The sequence below is a fragment of the Dama dama genome, chromosome 3, assembly GCF_033118175.1.
Source record: "Dama dama isolate Ldn47 chromosome 3, ASM3311817v1, whole genome shotgun sequence".
Lineage (NCBI taxonomy): Eukaryota > Metazoa > Chordata > Mammalia > Artiodactyla > Cervidae > Dama > Dama dama.
This window is the reverse complement of record NC_083683.1, coordinates 27,945,809-27,962,330: the sequence shown is the minus strand read 5'-3', so window position 1 is coordinate 27,962,330 and position 16,522 is coordinate 27,945,809. Positions and strand designations below refer to the sequence as shown.

The 16,522-nt window shown below is 43.0% G+C and overlaps 2 protein-coding genes across 2 annotated transcripts; both read right to left on the bottom strand.

Moving 5' to 3' along the window:
- Window positions 1–3,259: 3,259 nt before the first annotated feature.
- Window positions 3,260–5,259, bottom strand: MYF5 (myogenic factor 5). Its single transcript, XM_061122046.1, has 3 exons — window positions 4,759–5,259; window positions 3,856–3,931; window positions 3,260–3,450 (listed from the first exon to the last, which is right to left on the bottom strand). The coding sequence occupies exons 1-3, from the start codon at window positions 5,257–5,259 to the stop codon at window positions 3,260–3,262; spliced, it is 768 nt and encodes a 255-aa protein (XP_060978029.1).
- A 7,409-nt stretch (window positions 5,260–12,668) lies between these two features.
- Window positions 12,669–14,423, bottom strand: MYF6 (myogenic factor 6). Its single transcript, XM_061122032.1, has 3 exons — window positions 13,905–14,423; window positions 13,522–13,612; window positions 12,669–13,307 (listed from the first exon to the last, which is right to left on the bottom strand). The coding sequence occupies exons 1-3, from the start codon at window positions 14,421–14,423 to the stop codon at window positions 13,189–13,191; spliced, it is 729 nt and encodes a 242-aa protein (XP_060978015.1). The 3' UTR covers window positions 12,669–13,188.
- Between the last annotated feature and the right edge of the window lie 2,099 nt (window positions 14,424–16,522).

Below are 16,522 nucleotides of genomic sequence, written 5' to 3'. Positions count from 1 at the left end.
GTAAGATTTGGCTTTCCCTTTATGATGGATTATTTGTATAAGAATTTAATACTATAACAATTTTAGTGATAACTATTCGTGTTATCATAAGCTATCATAGTGGCAAGTAAAATTAAAAGGAGAGCAATACGTTAATAATTTTAGACCCAGTTTAGACTTTGCATTAAATTTTAGATCCTTTGCTCAGCAAATTACTGTGTTAAACAATTAAATCACTAGTCCACGAAAATCAAACCAGAATTCTTAAAGAACTAAATTTGATGTTCTGTGCTTTTTGTGACAGTGTGGGAATATTCAGTGGTGATATTTTCAGGGGTACTTTGCCATTTGAGCAGGGCTTTTCTGAAGTTACAAATAGCTGTACTCTAATACCATTCCCAGAAATACCACCTCTGAAAGTCAGAGAATTGAATTACTTCATTAATCTAGTAACTGTTGTAACCTCAAATAGAGAATTTCAGGAAATACCACTCTCAGATTAGGAATGCCACCTTAAAGAAGAATTTAGGGCTATAATAGAGCCAATAATTATATCTGACTTGCATTTTTCAAATGAGAAAAAAGTAGGAGCAATCAAGACAACTTGATTTATATAGCAGCTTGCTTCCAAATAGTACTTCCCAATTTCCATAACCTCACTGGACTCAGTTTTCCCATGTAACCCAGTGAACTTGCATTTCTTAGGCATAAGAAAAAAGGAATCTCTTTTGACTCTTACTTCCAGAGAACCCCCTCCCAATCAGACTGCAAATGGGAAAGGGAATATTTTCCTTGTTTTCTGATAAATTGACTGTTGGTGGCATGTTTTCCACCAGCTGAGGTGGGTCTGATGTAGTCTTAGTGGCAGGCCGCCTGTTCACTCCAAGGAATTTGTAAGATGGCAAAATCCTGTCCTTACTTGAATATTTTGTCAGTATCACTGTTTCTCCGCTCTTCTCCCCTACTTTGTTGGAGAAGGGAAGATTTTTCTGGGTCTGGATTACTGTAACCAACTCCCAAAGGCCCTTGTCAAAAAGTATATGTGACTGGATGTGATGTGTGTTGGGCTGAGCTGTTTACTGAGTAGACACCAGCCTTCACTGTTAGTCCACTGGAAACGAGATTAATAAGCAAAGCTATCATGGGAAGTATTGTCTTTAATCATACATTGATCACTATCTGTATTGAATCCAGAGCACTGAAAGACTAAATACTTTGAGGCATTATTATATTAACTGAGAATATCAAATATATTTGCAAGCAACTGGGGTTTGGTAGTAAAATTAATTTTTATTCACTTGAATTAAAAATTACATAGATTCTCTGCTTACTTTTATTAAATGCAACAGAATATGGTCATGTGTTTTAAAATTGAACTCTTAAAAAAACAGTCCTTAGATAGTTCCTTTTTTTTCTAGTTCTACTAGGAACAACAAACTTCCAATTTCTTCACAAAAGTAGGAGACACTGTCTAACAAAAGTGAATCACTCAAACTGAAGTTGAAATTATATGTGAATCTTTATAACGCCCTCTTGAAATCTTTCTACTTCAAATCCTCACACTGTCAAATCATGGATTAAGGAAGACTTATCTGTGTGCTAAAGGTCAGCACCCCATGTCAGGGCATGCTGCTAACAGGTACTGCGGCTACAGTATTGTTTGAACCCACCCCATCTCCTCTCCTTTTCTTTATGGAGTAATGTCTATTCTTTTAACCCTGGTGACTGGACGAGCAGGAGAAAAATCACATCAGAAATAAGGGCAAACCTTCCTGAGAACAGTACAATTGCCAGACTCCAGCAGAGCTCATATGCTTTGGCTGATGAATACATGTAACTGCAAACTCTTAGAAATTTTGAGCCAATTAGAGGAGAAGACAATTATCTTTATTTGCTCTCTATGAACAGCCAACTCAGATGCTTCAATGATATTTCCTTTTTATCTCTCTCAAAGGTAATAACCTTGTGAGAATTAGTCCAATGATTGACTACCTAATTTTCCACTTAATTGTTGTATTTTCATCTCAATTCATTCTAAAGGAGATTTAAGTGATGAGCAAAAAGGTACATGTCCATCATGCACACAACACAGAATCATAAAATATAATTAATAAAATAAAAAAGGCTGTGAAAAGGAAGAAGGTAATTAGAGTCTGCTTCACTTTACTATACACTGTGTAAATTTTCTTATGCCAGCACTTTAGTGATAGGAAAAAACAGCTCAATACCTTTAGATATTTCATTGACAATACTAATATACTAATGTATCAAGATATTTTCAGGCAAATAGATATATATCACCTTAACTCATGATTTCTAATGTACTGTAGATATTATAATGATGTAATGTTGTACATTCTTTTTGTTTAAAAATCTGTTATTGTCCTGAATAACTTCTACCTTTGCTCCACGTACACACAACTTTGTTATATGGTACAACATTAAGGTAAAAGAAAAATTTTAGTTAGCAGGCACCTTTGAAATATGCTTGAAGTAGAAATGTGGTATTTTCATCTGTGACACCAATAGGACCTAAACTGAGTCCATGAGATGCTATTTAGATTAATCTACAAAACCGACTGTTTCAGTACTTTCAGCCCCACTTTAAAGACACCATATCAATGACTGCCAGTTCCATTAGGGGGTTCTTTTAACAAAATCATAAACCAAAATATTTCCACACTTAAACAATTTTATTTATGGTGGAGTTTCCAAAAATCTCTTATATCTTGAAATCATCCACAAAGTACTATTTTGTGCTTAGATTAAAAATGTATTTCTTATAAGAAAATGTTAAAATATATACCATTAGGCAGTATTGTTATATTTTATTTAACACAATATAAATCAAAGGATTAAAGAGAAAAGCAAAGCCGTTAAATATATTTAAAACTCCCTATAACTGATTTACATCTATTCTAATATTTTAAAGAAAAAAATAAAGCACTAAATATCAGAGCTAATATTTTGATAAGCAATATTTATAAAAAATATAAGTTAAGCATTGCAACAAACTACCTTTTGATGAACTGCCCGTATAAGAAATAATATCATTGGGACTATATATCTAAAGCAAAGATGAAGGAAAAGAAGAAAAAAGAAAGTATAAATTGCAATAGTGACTTTTTAAATACACTTTCTTATAAAGTGGCAAGATAATATTTACAAATTTACAACAGAAAAGAAATGCTTATTTACAGGTTGTCTTGCTTTTGGATTTTTGGTGCCTCCTTCTTCCTGTGTAATAGACCTTCTGGCAGAACTGATCTAGAATTTTAGTTCATAGCACATGATAGATGAGCCTGGAACTAGAGGCCCCTGGAGTTGCAGGCTGAGAATCGGTGCTGGCAACCGGGGAGAGAGAGGCTGGATCCTGGAGAGGCAATCCTGGTTGCTCCGAGTTGGTGATCCGATCCACTATGCTGGATAAACAATCCAAGCTGGATAAGGAGCTTTTATCCGTGGCATATACTAAGGACACAAGGAGAAAACCATTAAGAAAAAAAAAATCCTTGCTTATGCTGCTGCTTAAACTGCAGGTCAGCTCCTTTGAAACCCAAAGGTCAGGTGGTCACAGAAAGCCTGATGTAGAAATTTGCAACAAATATCTAGCAATTCATGGGGATGAAGTTGGGGAGTGGAGAAGCAACCGGGTAATATTTCAAGCAAAAGCTCACGTCTATGTGTATGTGCCTGGATGTATCTGTTAGGAGGATTTTGAGCAGAAGATGTGTGTTTATTTTGCCCTGCCAATACCCCCATAAAAACCATTCTGTTCTCTTCCCAGTACTGCATGGAAGAACAGACTCTACTTTGATAGGCTAAATTCTGAAGGTGAACTGGTCTTTAAACTCCTCTGAAGTCATGGGTTCTTACCATTTGGTACATCAGGACAGTAGACGCTGTCAAAACTGCTGCTCTTTCTGGACCAGATAGGGCTGTTACATTCAGGCTATAATAAAAGACACAGAAGAAGGCGTTTGTTTTCAGGTCTTGGCGAAAGGTGCTGCGATCTTGGGTGAGGCAGTGCTCACCCACCAGCTCCATAAACTGACCACTCTCAGTCACCATTATTGCCTTGATTTAGGAAGGGCAGTGAGGTCATTCTCTGTGCTTGGAGAAGAGGAGAGAGGCAGCAGAAAGCAGAGGGCGGGTGGAATTCTGCAGCAGTGTGCACTGGGTTAACCATGCAAAATGGATTGGAGTAGAAGGAAGCCACACTAATTCAGAGAGAGAACACTTTCCCAAGGCAGAAACACATTAAAACCTGGCAGCCTTGGAGCAAACGCTGTCTGAAAAGAATGCATGAACCTCTTCCAGCCCGGCCTCAGCAGAGTAGGAGCTGGGGCCATGCAGGCGTTTCTTTCTGTTTCTCCCTTAAGTTACAAACCGTGGGACCGTGGAGGCCTCAGACAGTTGCCTTTAGATGCTAGAGCATGTCAAGGTCCACTGGCAGTATATACTGGAAATAAACTGAGTAATGGAGAAAACATCTGATTGATCATTCACAGCCAGCTATCTCAAGTGACACCCTGCTCCTTCAATGTGCACGTAGAATAGGTAGGAAGTCAAGACAAAATCCTGTTCAACAGCTGTCTGTGTGCCCGCATCTGTCTAAATGTGGCATCTTTCTTCTCTGCCAGTACCTGCCCCACGCTGCCCCCCAACACCCAGCTATCCACCAATAACCACCGAATATCTGGTTGCTACACCTGGTCTAAATGAGATGTAAGGATTTTTGTAAAAGTTGGGTCCTGGCCGGTACAGAGCCTCTCTTACCATGCCATCGGAGCAGCTGGAGGTGGGGCTGGTGGGCTCGGAGCAGCTCTGCCCCGGCAGGCTATAGTAGTTTTCCACCTGTTCCCTTAGCAGCTCCTGCAGGCTCTCAATGTAGCGGATGGCATTCCTGAGGATCTCCACCTTGGGCAGCCTCTGGTTAGGGTTGGTCGTGGTGCACCGCTTGAGCGTGTCGAAAGCCTGGTTGACCTTCTTCAGGCGTCTCCGCTCGCGCATGGTGGCCGCCTTCCGCCGGTCCATGGTGGTGGACTTCCTCTTGCATGCTTTGCAGGCCCACATGAGGCAGTGGCCGGCCTGGTGGTGGCCCGTGGGTGCTCGCACGTGCTCGTCCTCGTCTGAGCCTTGCAGGTCTGCCTTGTGAGCCCCGAAAGCAGCCACTCGCGGCTCAAACTCGTCCCCGAACTCGCCCTCGGGGGATGGGATGCAGGAGCCGTCGTAGAAGTACTCAGAGGGCGAGAACTGGCAGCCGTCCATCATGTCCATCGTCTGCAGAGAGGCAGGGGGTGGGCCTGGACAGCAGCGAGATAGATAGGGCAGAAACCGGAGCCTGGCGCCGCTGAGGGCAGGGAAATCCCGGGCCGGGCTCCCTGGTCGGTGTCTCTGGTAATTAGCAAGGGCAGACGCCTGGCGGCCTGGGTCTGCCGCGCTGGGGTTGGGGCTCTTTATATATTCTTGGGGGAGGGAGGCCGGCCCCTGTGGCCCCGCACTATTAGCATATCCCACCGCAACCCCCGCCGGGGCTGTCTGGGCAAACCTCCGCCTTTTCTCTAGAGACAGTTTGCTGTTTACTGCCCCTTTGTACGCTAATGGTTTTACTGCGTTTCTGCTGGGGCGGAGGTGATGGCGCCCCAGTCCGCTTACTTGCACTCTTTCGGTTACCTAAACCAAGGGACACTTAGAGGGTGTCACAGACAAAAGGAACGAAGGAAATCCAACTTCGTACAATTGCTCTCACATTTAAAGAGATAATCAGTAAATAGAACTCCCCATTTCAGTTGACACCAAACGCGGACCCGCCTTCCCAATGCGAGACATGAGTGATCAACTTTATTTTCAGGTATTTCTCTTTTTCGTGAACTTTAGTTGTGTCAGGAATTTTCTCAGCCAGTAGGCCAAATAACAGTTGCTAAAAACTTGAAGTGGCACTTTCAATAATGAAGTGGCCCTAGATTTTTTTTTTCAATCTGTTTTGTTTCTCATCAGATTGCCATTAACAGTCTCTGTGTTATTTGGGGGTAACCTGGGAGGTTCCTTTTCTCCAAAAACAGCTCGCTCTGAGTTTTTTCTCTGCTCATCTGAAGGGCGTGGGCATAGCAGGGCCAGGTGACCAGGAACACACCCGGCTTGCTCTCTTTCCCGCTTCTGCGCCTGTTTGCTGAGCGCCTCCTCCTGTGATGGACCTGAGCAGGCGGAAGATCCACCCTGACTGCGTCTCTAAGATTTGTGTTCTAAGAAACCGGGTTTTAGATGATGAACTCCTTCCCAAGGGCTCGTCTCCCTTCTCCCTCTTTCTGCCCCGCCCTGTCATTTCGACAGTCTAAACAGCCAAGCTGGGCTTCGGGGTCGCTAATTTTCTGCTTTCAGGCAAACTAACACCGTTACAGATGCGTCCCAGCTGCCGGCAGGGCAATCTTTCTTGGCTCGTGTAAAATTTCCAACTCCTTCGACCAGAGTAACTTCACACACTTTGGCGACAAAAGCCTTACAGAAAAGCAATCACAGCAGGGTCTTTGAAACTTCGTGGCTAGAAGGCGAGAGGGAAGGGCCTCCATTTAAGTGACAATGAACCTATTAATCAGCTTTTGTCAATCCCCCTCCACCCTGACTTCACTCACTATCAAAATCACCTGCGGTAGAGGGTGGGGGGAGGATAGTTTTTATATATGGGAAAAAACTATTACTTCAAGGTCTATTTACACAAACAGACTTGAATTTTCTGAGGTTTTGGACCAGGCTTGTGGACTCATTAAAAGAAGTGAGTTTGCACCTTGATCTTGGGTCACAGAGTCCAGTAAACTGTTGTGACTCCAAATTAACAGGGGCGGAGGAGACCTTCTTTTCTATTACATTTTTCTAAAATTATTTCCCGAAAGCAACCCTGGCAGGCAGATTCCCCCATCTTCAGGGGCCAAAGAAGTATTAACTTTCTCAGGGTGAAATCTGCTCTCCAAAGTGAAGGCCCCAGAAATCAGGGGTAGGATAATGTCAGTCACCAAAGTTTGCTACAAATGTGCCTGCCACTGTCCCCTTTCCCAAGTTCTGTGGTCTCTAAGACAAAGACACTACCTCCACCACCAGCCCTTGAAAATCTGGCTCCTTTTCATACCAATGGGCAGTGGGAATTCATCTGCACCTTATTTTTAGAACTGTTAACAAGTAGATGTCTTTGAAATGAATAGGTACCCAGGGCCACACCAGATAAAAGAATTGAGTTCCTAAAGGACCCATCCAGGGGAGTGGAAACACTCCAAAGCGTGCACGTTGCCGCCTCGGAAGCACAGTAGTGGGTAGATATTCTCATCCAGGGACCACAGGTTCTGGTCAGCAGCGACAGAAGCACTTTCTTTGTCTATGTAGTCCAGACTGTCACACACCGGCCAAAGCTAACACAGACCTGTTCACAAACTTAAGATTCGGGCACAAATAAATTTGCTCCTTCAAGTTTAAGTGGAAGATAGAAGTTATGCTTCTGGCTTGCCTTTCAGGTGATTTCTTTCCACAAAGCACCTTATGTCCTTTGTCCCCAAAGTTGTTAAGCATGGGATATTTGTAACCAAACAATTATGACTTGTTTTCTCTTGGGAAGCACTGTTCCCAACACTTGCTATGTATGCACTCAGTTTTGACTTTCAACAATCCTCTGGCAACTGTCACTGGACCCATTGTTAAGAGAAGGTAGCCAAGCTTGGGGAGTAAGTCATTTGCCCCAGGTCACACAGAATTGGAAACTAGGCACCCCTTCTGGAGGGCTTGAGCTCCTAGAGGTGAATTCCATTTGTTTCCTTCTCCAATCAGTTCAGGCTCCGTGCGTGCCCTTAGCGCTCCAGAGCAGCGACTCGCAAACGCAGGTCCGGGGAGCTTTCCCTCGGCTCCCGGCCTGAGAAGACGCTGTCACTCAGGAGGCCCTGTCAGGAACCAGAGGTTAAGGCTGTCTTTGGTAAGGTGATCTCAAAACAAATTTACCAGAGTGCCGCGGGCCAGTGGAACTAAAGAAGCCGAGAAAACACAAGCGCCCGGCGGCTTAATGGAACTTGCTGGGGGGGAGGGAAACAGGGTCCAGGGTTGAGGACCCCTGGGACTTAAGCGCTGAAAAGAGGATCTCAGAGCACCAAAGTTAAAAACCGAGACAAAACTTTGAGACCTCTGTCAGGGGCTAGAGGAGAAAGAGATCAAAAAATGGGAAGCAAGCTACAAAGAAGGTAGGAAGCCAACGTGTTCAGAGAAGCCTGGGCCCCCCAAATCAGGAGATAACTCCCCTGTTCTTTTCCCAGGAGAGACCATGGGAGGGAAAAATGGGAAACTGAGTGAGACAGAGAAAAACAGTGTTTTTTTTTTTTTGTGTGTGTGTTTTTTTTTTTTTTTTTTTGAGGGGGGAAAATTAAACAGAGAAGTATAAAAAAAAAAGTTAAAATTTACTTTTTAAAAAAGGTCTTTTCTATTGCTCCTCTACTCAAGAGAAGAGGGTGGCCTCTTCTCAAAATCAGACCATATTGGCTTTTGCTTCTCAGAGAAAAGAATGAAAATACAATCTGTTATACCCTGTTTCTCCAGGGACGTGGATGTCTTCCATGTTCCACCACTAACTCTGCTAGGAAAATATCACAGTAGGCAGAAGATGAGAGGAAAAGTCAGTCCAGCTGGGTCATATAAATAAATGCTCACCAAGATTCTGATGAAGCAGATATAATGGTTTTTAAATTTTTGTGTTATTTTACATTCTGAAGCAAAATAAACACATACTTAATTTTCTTACAATTTAGACTTAGGAGCAGGTTTTAATTGCAAAGACCTTTAAGTAATCATCAACTTTTTTTTTTTTTTTGAGAGCCTATTTTAGTTTGAGCATTATGGCAACAATCCTAGTGTTGATGGACAGACCACACCAGCAAAATAATGCTCAGAGCTTCCTTTTCTAGTAAAAGTTGCCCACCCTCGGAATTTTGCATGATTGAAAATTCTCCGTGTTTCTCTCAGCAGGAGAAATTAAATATACATAGGAAGACAGGTTCATTTCAATTCACATCGGGCCCTCCCTGAGACCCTTATCAACTCCTGGATAATGGAAGTTGTTCTTAAAATTTTCTTATTATATTTGACATAACAATGTGCCAAACAATTTCAAACCACTATTAGTTCCGGGACCCAGGCACACCTAAGTAAACACATTAGTACCTGCCAAAGCTGCTGGAAGAATTTGTGGAGAAGACAGCTGAGGAAGACATTGGCCTCTGCCTAGTTCGAAGACTCCCAGGAGAGATCAAAGGCCTAAGTAAGGACTTTAAGCAGCCTTGAGAGTAGAGAAAGTGGGCAGTCCTTGCAGCGTTATCTTTGTTCCAGCATAGGCATAGGCATTCCATCTCACAGGCTGACTCTGAACTAGGCTTACAAAAAATTGCTTTTTCAGAATGAAACCTCTAGGAAGGAGGGTCATCTTTTGTAACACTGCTGACTCTAAGGGAGTGGCTGGAGGAGTCTGTTGGAGAAATGCCTTGATGGCTTGGCTCTTTAAGGAAATGCCATGTTATTGCTAATTTACTAATGCATTAGATTTGGAGATGAGATATTCAAAGTTTAAACTAAAATTTTTTTAAATGTTTTTTCCAGATAAGTTGTTGTAGGAGGAACGTTTTGAAAAAAATAAAAGGGATAAAATATTACTAAGAGAAAAGCACAGATGGGTAAATTCTAACTTTGAATTTTAAAATGTCTTAATAAGGGTGAAGGTCACTATAGCAACCCAACACTTCTCTACCAATCTCAAGAGGAGTTGGGATCGCTGATTTTTAGCATCATACCTCCACCCCCAAATCATATGAAAGAGTATGAAAAAAAAAAAAAAAGAGTCCTTTAGACAAAGGGTATTTCCACTATGGTCAGGCTTGAAATTCAATGATCCAGGTGTGATGATTAAAGTTAGTTTAAGAAAGCTAACATTTGATGTTCTACAGATTATTTCTTCGGTAACATATAAGAGAAAATCACTTGTTATTTTATACTTAATAACCTCTGAAATGAGGCTCAGTTTAAATCTCAAATTGCTGATCTTTACCGAGTTATTAACATCTTGATTTTCTGTTTCCACAGCCCTGTTTGTTTTGGCTTTGGCCTTAGTCAAGATTATCATCATTAATATCAAATAAAAACATTTTAATTGCAAACACACCAAGGATTCATTGGGAAGCCTACCATGTCAGTTGTAGCAGTGGAGGTCACATGAAGTCTTTGGGAAATATTTGCTCTATTTAATGAAGAGACTTTCTATGGGCAAACTTATTCCAAACAATTTCTCAGGTTACTCAACTAAGAAAGATAAAGAGGATTTGGTTTGCAAAGACCAAATAAAAGTAAAGTCCATGAATTGATAAAAAACATTCTGCTGCTGAGCAGCTTATAACACAAATCTTATTATAAATATATGTGCTATTATAAAGTTAAATGAGTTTACCCGCATGGTTGTGATATCTTAGTTGTGGCATGAATCTGATTTTCTAAAATATAGGGGTGTGTGTATGTGTGCATGTATAATATATGTATATATCCCATATATATATATGGAAATCACTTGATTCTCAGAAAAAATCATAGATACATAAAAAGTGTGATTAAGAGGTATATATACAATCAAGACATTTTCATTCACATGTATTCAGATTAGGTAATTTGCAATGCTTGACCACATTTAATTAAATGAGTTCTCTAATTTGGAGTTTACTAGCTAATCACTCTCCAGAAAGAGCTTTTGAAAAACAGTTGTCAAATTCAGTCAAATTATCCTACAGTCCATAAATGTATCTTCTCCTTTCTCAAGGTTTCTCTTTCATGATACATAAACGATTAAGAGAGGAAGTTTGAAGCCATTGTTGTTGACTGGCTCAAAATCCTGGCTCTATACTTAACAAAAGGAAGAACCTCTCTCTGCCCCCAACGTATCCTTTTCTCATAATAAGAAATAACAGCAGGACTTCTCTCACATATCTTTGTAGGATTATATAAGTTAACAGGTAAAGTGTTAGGAATGACTTATTTATCTGGTTGTTGGTCTCATTGTTATTAATACGATCTCAGTCAGAGCCTGAAAAGAAGTTAGAAAACTTAACCTGAAGGAAGTTTGGTGGAAGAAAAGCTTCTTGATGGTAAATCTAGTTACTAATGAAAAATAAAAACAGCTAACATTTAATGTTTATTTTGTGTCCCATTTTGGTTAAAGACTTCACAGTGAACCTTCACAACCCCTGGAATTATATAAATGAGGAAACAGGACAAAGAGAGGAGCCGCGACGATTCAATCCAGTTATCAGCTCACAGACGTTCAGCAGTTTGCCTCCACTCACTCTCCCACCTGCTGCTCTCACACTTTTGAGAGGGATCGTATGTCCAGATCAGCTTCCTCTATGTAGCTTTCTACATTTTAAAAGTATTTTAGGAGAAACTGGAATTATTCCTGCGCCCAGAAGTTTCCGCAACGGTTATAACCCAGGCAGAGGCCTTTTGAAATGCTAAAAGGGCAAGATACTGCTCGATACTGCTCCCTGCCTGCAGGGGGCGCGGTCTGCGGCGGCATCTGAGACTTGGGCGGTGGGCGTCAAGGTCCAGGCTGGGGCACTGGGTAGCGAGGTTGAGCTAGGGAATGCTGAGTTCGATTTGATTTTTCACATTTTTGAACTGAGCAGTAGCTGTGGAGAAAAGGAGGAAAGGAAGCAGTTAAGGGAGGAGGGGGAGTGAAGGTGCCATCTACAGAATGAGAGAGAAGTAGCAATTCCAAAGCAATGACTTGGCCTCCTCCTAGGCTTTGCTTCCCACTGCGATCCTTGGTGGTCGTTTCTTCCTGAGGTTACAGGATAAACAAACCTGGCACACGTTGTAAAACCCTCACTGTGAGGAGCTCCTGGGGCTTCAGGCCTCTCTGGGGCTTTGCCGTTTAGTCCAGCTAAGAGGTTTCATGTGTGTTGTGCTTTTGCCCTCAGCCAGTTAACCCTTACCTCTCTGGAAGGAACCTTCCATCAAAGACGCCTACCCCACCTCAGGAGACAGGTCGTCCCCTTCTTTTATCTTTCTATTTGGAAAACAAACCCAAACCACAAGAGGCCTAGAGGACATTCCAGTCTGCTAACTACCAGTCTAGTTCAAGAAAACCAGGCTGGGACCAAGAGACCTTGCTTAGAGGCCAGGGCAGCCCTTGGTTCACCATATGCATGCTTCGTAAGGAAGGGCTGGGCCTGTGGAATCAGAGAGGGAAAGTAACTGGGGCAAAATTAGCTGACTTTTTTTTCTTTTTTTTTTTGGTGTGTGTGGTTATTTCTTACAAGGATGAGACTTTCTTGGATTGAAGATTCAGTTGTTCATTTTGATAATGTAAATCTCACCCAGATCTGCAGGTAAAGGGCTCTCTGTTTTAACTAAAACAAGGAGAAATGGGATGTTGATAAAAAGGAAAAGGACAGATTCCTTCCGGATGGTCTTCACTTCTAACCACAAATGTGGTTAGAACTACATGAGATAGAAAAGTGGACAGTTTTAATTCAGACACAGGAAAATAACCCATTTTCGTCCTTTTAAGTCGACCCATAGGTAGACACCCAAATAAATGGGTTTCGGTGGTGTCTAAATTAAAATGTGGTTCACCTTTATTTATGCCCTCTAAACATAAATTTTTTTCAGTTCAATCAAATTAGACCAACTTTTGTTCATATAGAAACTTATCTTTTAATATTACAATACCAGGATCCTCTCACATTTTATATACAATATGTCACTCCACATTTAAAATATATTTCTTAGATTTACATAAAAAATGAAAGTACTAATGTTATTTACAAAAATACATTCAATACCACTAACATTTAGATGCAACGTTCCCACTTTGCTTTAAACAGGAATGAACTTCTTCTGAACATGGCACAAAAGGATCACCATAATAAAAGTAAATATATTACAAAACCAACCAAACAAAAAGTAAAACCGCTAGATCTAAGCCACTCGCGGTTCCCAAGATACAAGCCCAAAGCCGAAAGGGTTTTTCATCCGAGAGTGCACAGCAGTTTCCAGAAAGTTTCTTTGTGAATATGTCTCCTTCCCTATCATAAACTCCTGGGTCTGTCTTCCTAAATATTAACGTAACGTGACCTAAAGGATTAGTCGAAGCAGGGTGGGGTGGGATCTTCCTGCTCCGTGGAGAACGACCGGAGCACTGCGTTACTTCTCCACCACCTCCTCCACGCAGGGGAGTTTGTGTTCCTCCGAGGAAATGCTGTCCACGATGGAAGAGAGGCATCGAAGGCTACTCGAGGCCGAGGAATCAATGCTTGTCCCTCCTGGGAGCAGAAAACACACAGACACATGAAAATACTCCCCATGGAAGGAAGGCAGCTCTGCTCCCCGCGCGAGCCGCGGTCCCCGCGCTGGGAGCGCCGGCTCGCAGGGCACATCCCGGTTCCCGCTCGGCTCGGAGCATGCTTTCTGCGCCCAGAGCGCTCCCCAGCCCCCTCCCGGGGTGTTCTCTCGTAGCCCTGTGCCCTTTCACTTTACCTTCCTTGGCGGTTATCACGAGCCCCCTGGAATGATCCGAAACACTTGGCCACTGGGAGCTGCAGGTGCGCAGGAAATCCGCACCCTCAAGCTGCAGGAAAACCGAGGCAGCAGATTAGTCAAGAAGCATGGGTTCCGGGGCTGGGTTAGGGGGCCCTCGGCGGGGGTGTCTCCCCTGTTTCCTCAGGCCGGGTACGAATTTCCTGCCTCTTGCAGGCACCCCGTGTTCACGGGTCACCGGGGCTTCATTAAAGAGGGGGCGGGAGGGGCGGGCGAGGAAGGGGGACGGGAACGGAGACCGAGCGGGGGGAGGTTAAGGCCCCGAGGAAGGCGTCTAGTCAGCCTGTCCTTTCCCCGGCCCCGGCGGCAGCATCTGGGCTTACATTTTCTTGCTTGGGTCTGTAGCTGAAGGGGTCCACCCCTAACTCCTGCATTTTGTCCTGCTGATCCAGCCGGTGCAGCAGGTCCTGCAACCGCTCGATGTAGTTAATGGCGCTCCGCAGAATCTCCACCTTGGGCAGCCTCTGGTTGGGGTTGGCCACAGTCCGTCGCTTCAGTGCCTCGAAGGCCTCGTTGATTTTCTTGAGCCGCCGCCTCTCGCGCAGGGTGGCGGCCTTCCGCCGGTCGGTGGGGGCAGATTTTCTCTTGCAGGTCTTGCAAGCCCAGATCAGGCATTGGCCGGGGCAGTGGGGAGGCTGCAGGCCTGGGGGCGCCAGGACATGTTCCTCTCCGCTGCTGTCGCTCCCGGCTTCCGGGGGCATTTGGTCCTGGCAGGGGGACAGGGTACCATCACTCCCTGGATACAGAGGAGAGCCCTCTGCCACTTCTAAGGGCTGCAAGGTAACATTTTCCCCGTCCAAGTAGAAGAAATAGGAGCCAGTTTCAAAAAGGTCCATCATCATGTTCTCTTCCTTGGCCTCTGACTTGGTCTGAACAGGGTGATGGGCTCAAAAACCCAGAAGGTTCTGGGTGGTTACCCAGATGGCATTTAATTAGTGCGGTGACATAAGTCGCCCCAGCTTTATATATAGTAGCTCCTGAAACTCAATCCAACTTTTAGCTGTCATGGAGCATCAGTCTCTCAATGTGATTACAGCCAGTGCTCTCTAGAACATCTAGTTTGAAAGAGAACTGAGAAGTGTCACCTTCAGAATGATGGGACAACCTATATGCAGGACAGGTTAAAACAAAATACGTAGACTCCTGGAACTTAAACAAAGCATCGAACGCTTCCTCTAAAGTGGCTAACCTACTTACAGGAAAAGTTCAAAACAACTGGGGATTAACACTGCACTGTTCCCCCTCCCCCAGGCTCATCTGAATTCTAAGTATAGACCCATGATGAAAGATTTCAAAGGCAATAGCCATTGCTCCAAAATAGCTTGGTTAATATTTGCAGAGTGGTTCAGCTCTTTTCTCTCTCCTGCCTCTCAAAAAGATGCTATTCCTGTGATAAAACCATTACAGTCCTTCCAAGGTTATACATGACTTTCAGGCTTCAGCCTCCATAGCAGCAGGTAAATCTCTTTCCTCTCTTTTACTAAGGTTGTATGACAGTCTGGGAGCTGGAAGGGGTGGCTAGAGGGTGCTCAGATTCCTTCCTTGGCTACCTTTTTCTGGAGGGTGGCAACTAAGATCCGAATTCCATACCCCTCCGTGGTGGACCAGTAGTGCCTATAAGGTAAGGGGTGGGACTGAGGATGGGGGTGCAATGATTGTAATCATGTCTCTTGAGTAACAGTTTCAGTGGGAATAAGACTCATAGCTATTTGATATTCCAGGATTCAGCGTGGCACTCTAAGTCTCCTCTGTTAAGGCTCCTGTTCTACACTGTGTGCTCACGGCTTTTTCATTAGCTTTCTTGGCACCCTTTGATGCCAGATAAATTGTTTCATAGGATTCAGCTGAGAAAGGTAGCAATGAAGACACAAATCAAGGAAGAGTGTGTTTAACTGCAGCGTGCCTGTGGTTCAGTACACACAAGTATGGTGGCTGGGGAGGTGGTACAAGATAAGGATGAAGTGCAAGGCCCCTAAATTCCAAAGAAGTCCCTTCAAGTCCTAGCTAAGTTAATTTCTATTTCTGTGTGCCTAGGTAATACTAGGTTTCGATTTCTCTTAAGATATCAATGGTTGCCTTATGGAATTTTGGGGACAATTCAATAAACTGATCCCATGCGTCTGAAGCATATAGCCTTACATTAGCTGCTTGATGAACATTAGTTATCATTGAAAGCATAAGGCTATGTCAAGGCTAAGACCATTTCTTATGAAGGAAATGGAGCACAGCTGTAGCAGATAATTTTTCCTCCTATTGAAATTATTTTGTTATATCCTTTCCTTTTCCCTCCCCTTTCCTTTCCTTCCCACAGCCCTGGAAGACTCTTTCCAACTATAAATTGCCTTTGGGATGACAGTCACCTCTGGTTTTGGCGATTAGAGTCAGTGCCTGAAAAACCAGATGGCAACATAATATCTTCTTCTACCCCAAGCAGCGATAATTATAGGCTACGCTCAATATGATTTCATTTTTTTTAAATGAATAGGCTGAAAACAATGTCCTTGGACTCAATGGTCAGACAATGTAGAAACTAGTTACATTTTTGAGCTAAGTCGCTTACTCCAGAAGATAAATCTTCATAGTTTTTTCCTATCAAGCCGTAGACCTGAGATGTTAAGTTTTGCCATTTTGTGCTGTTTTTACATTTTTGTTATTGTGCAGCTGTATATTCCTTGTGAAGTATGAGAACCATTTTTCAGTTTTTAAAAAAGTAGGAGGTACAGGGAATAATAAGAATCCAATACTTTTGTGCGGTTTCTCCTATCTCTGCCAGTCCCCTGGTTGCTAATATCAGCAGTAGAGACTACAGATTGGAGACTCCAAGAATTCCTGGAATAGCCTTGAATATGTTATGGAAAATTAGCCTGTGCTCTTCACTTCACTCTGTGCTGCATCTTCTAACGTGAAGACAATTTGAAAAGTCATTTTAAGCAGTAAAATT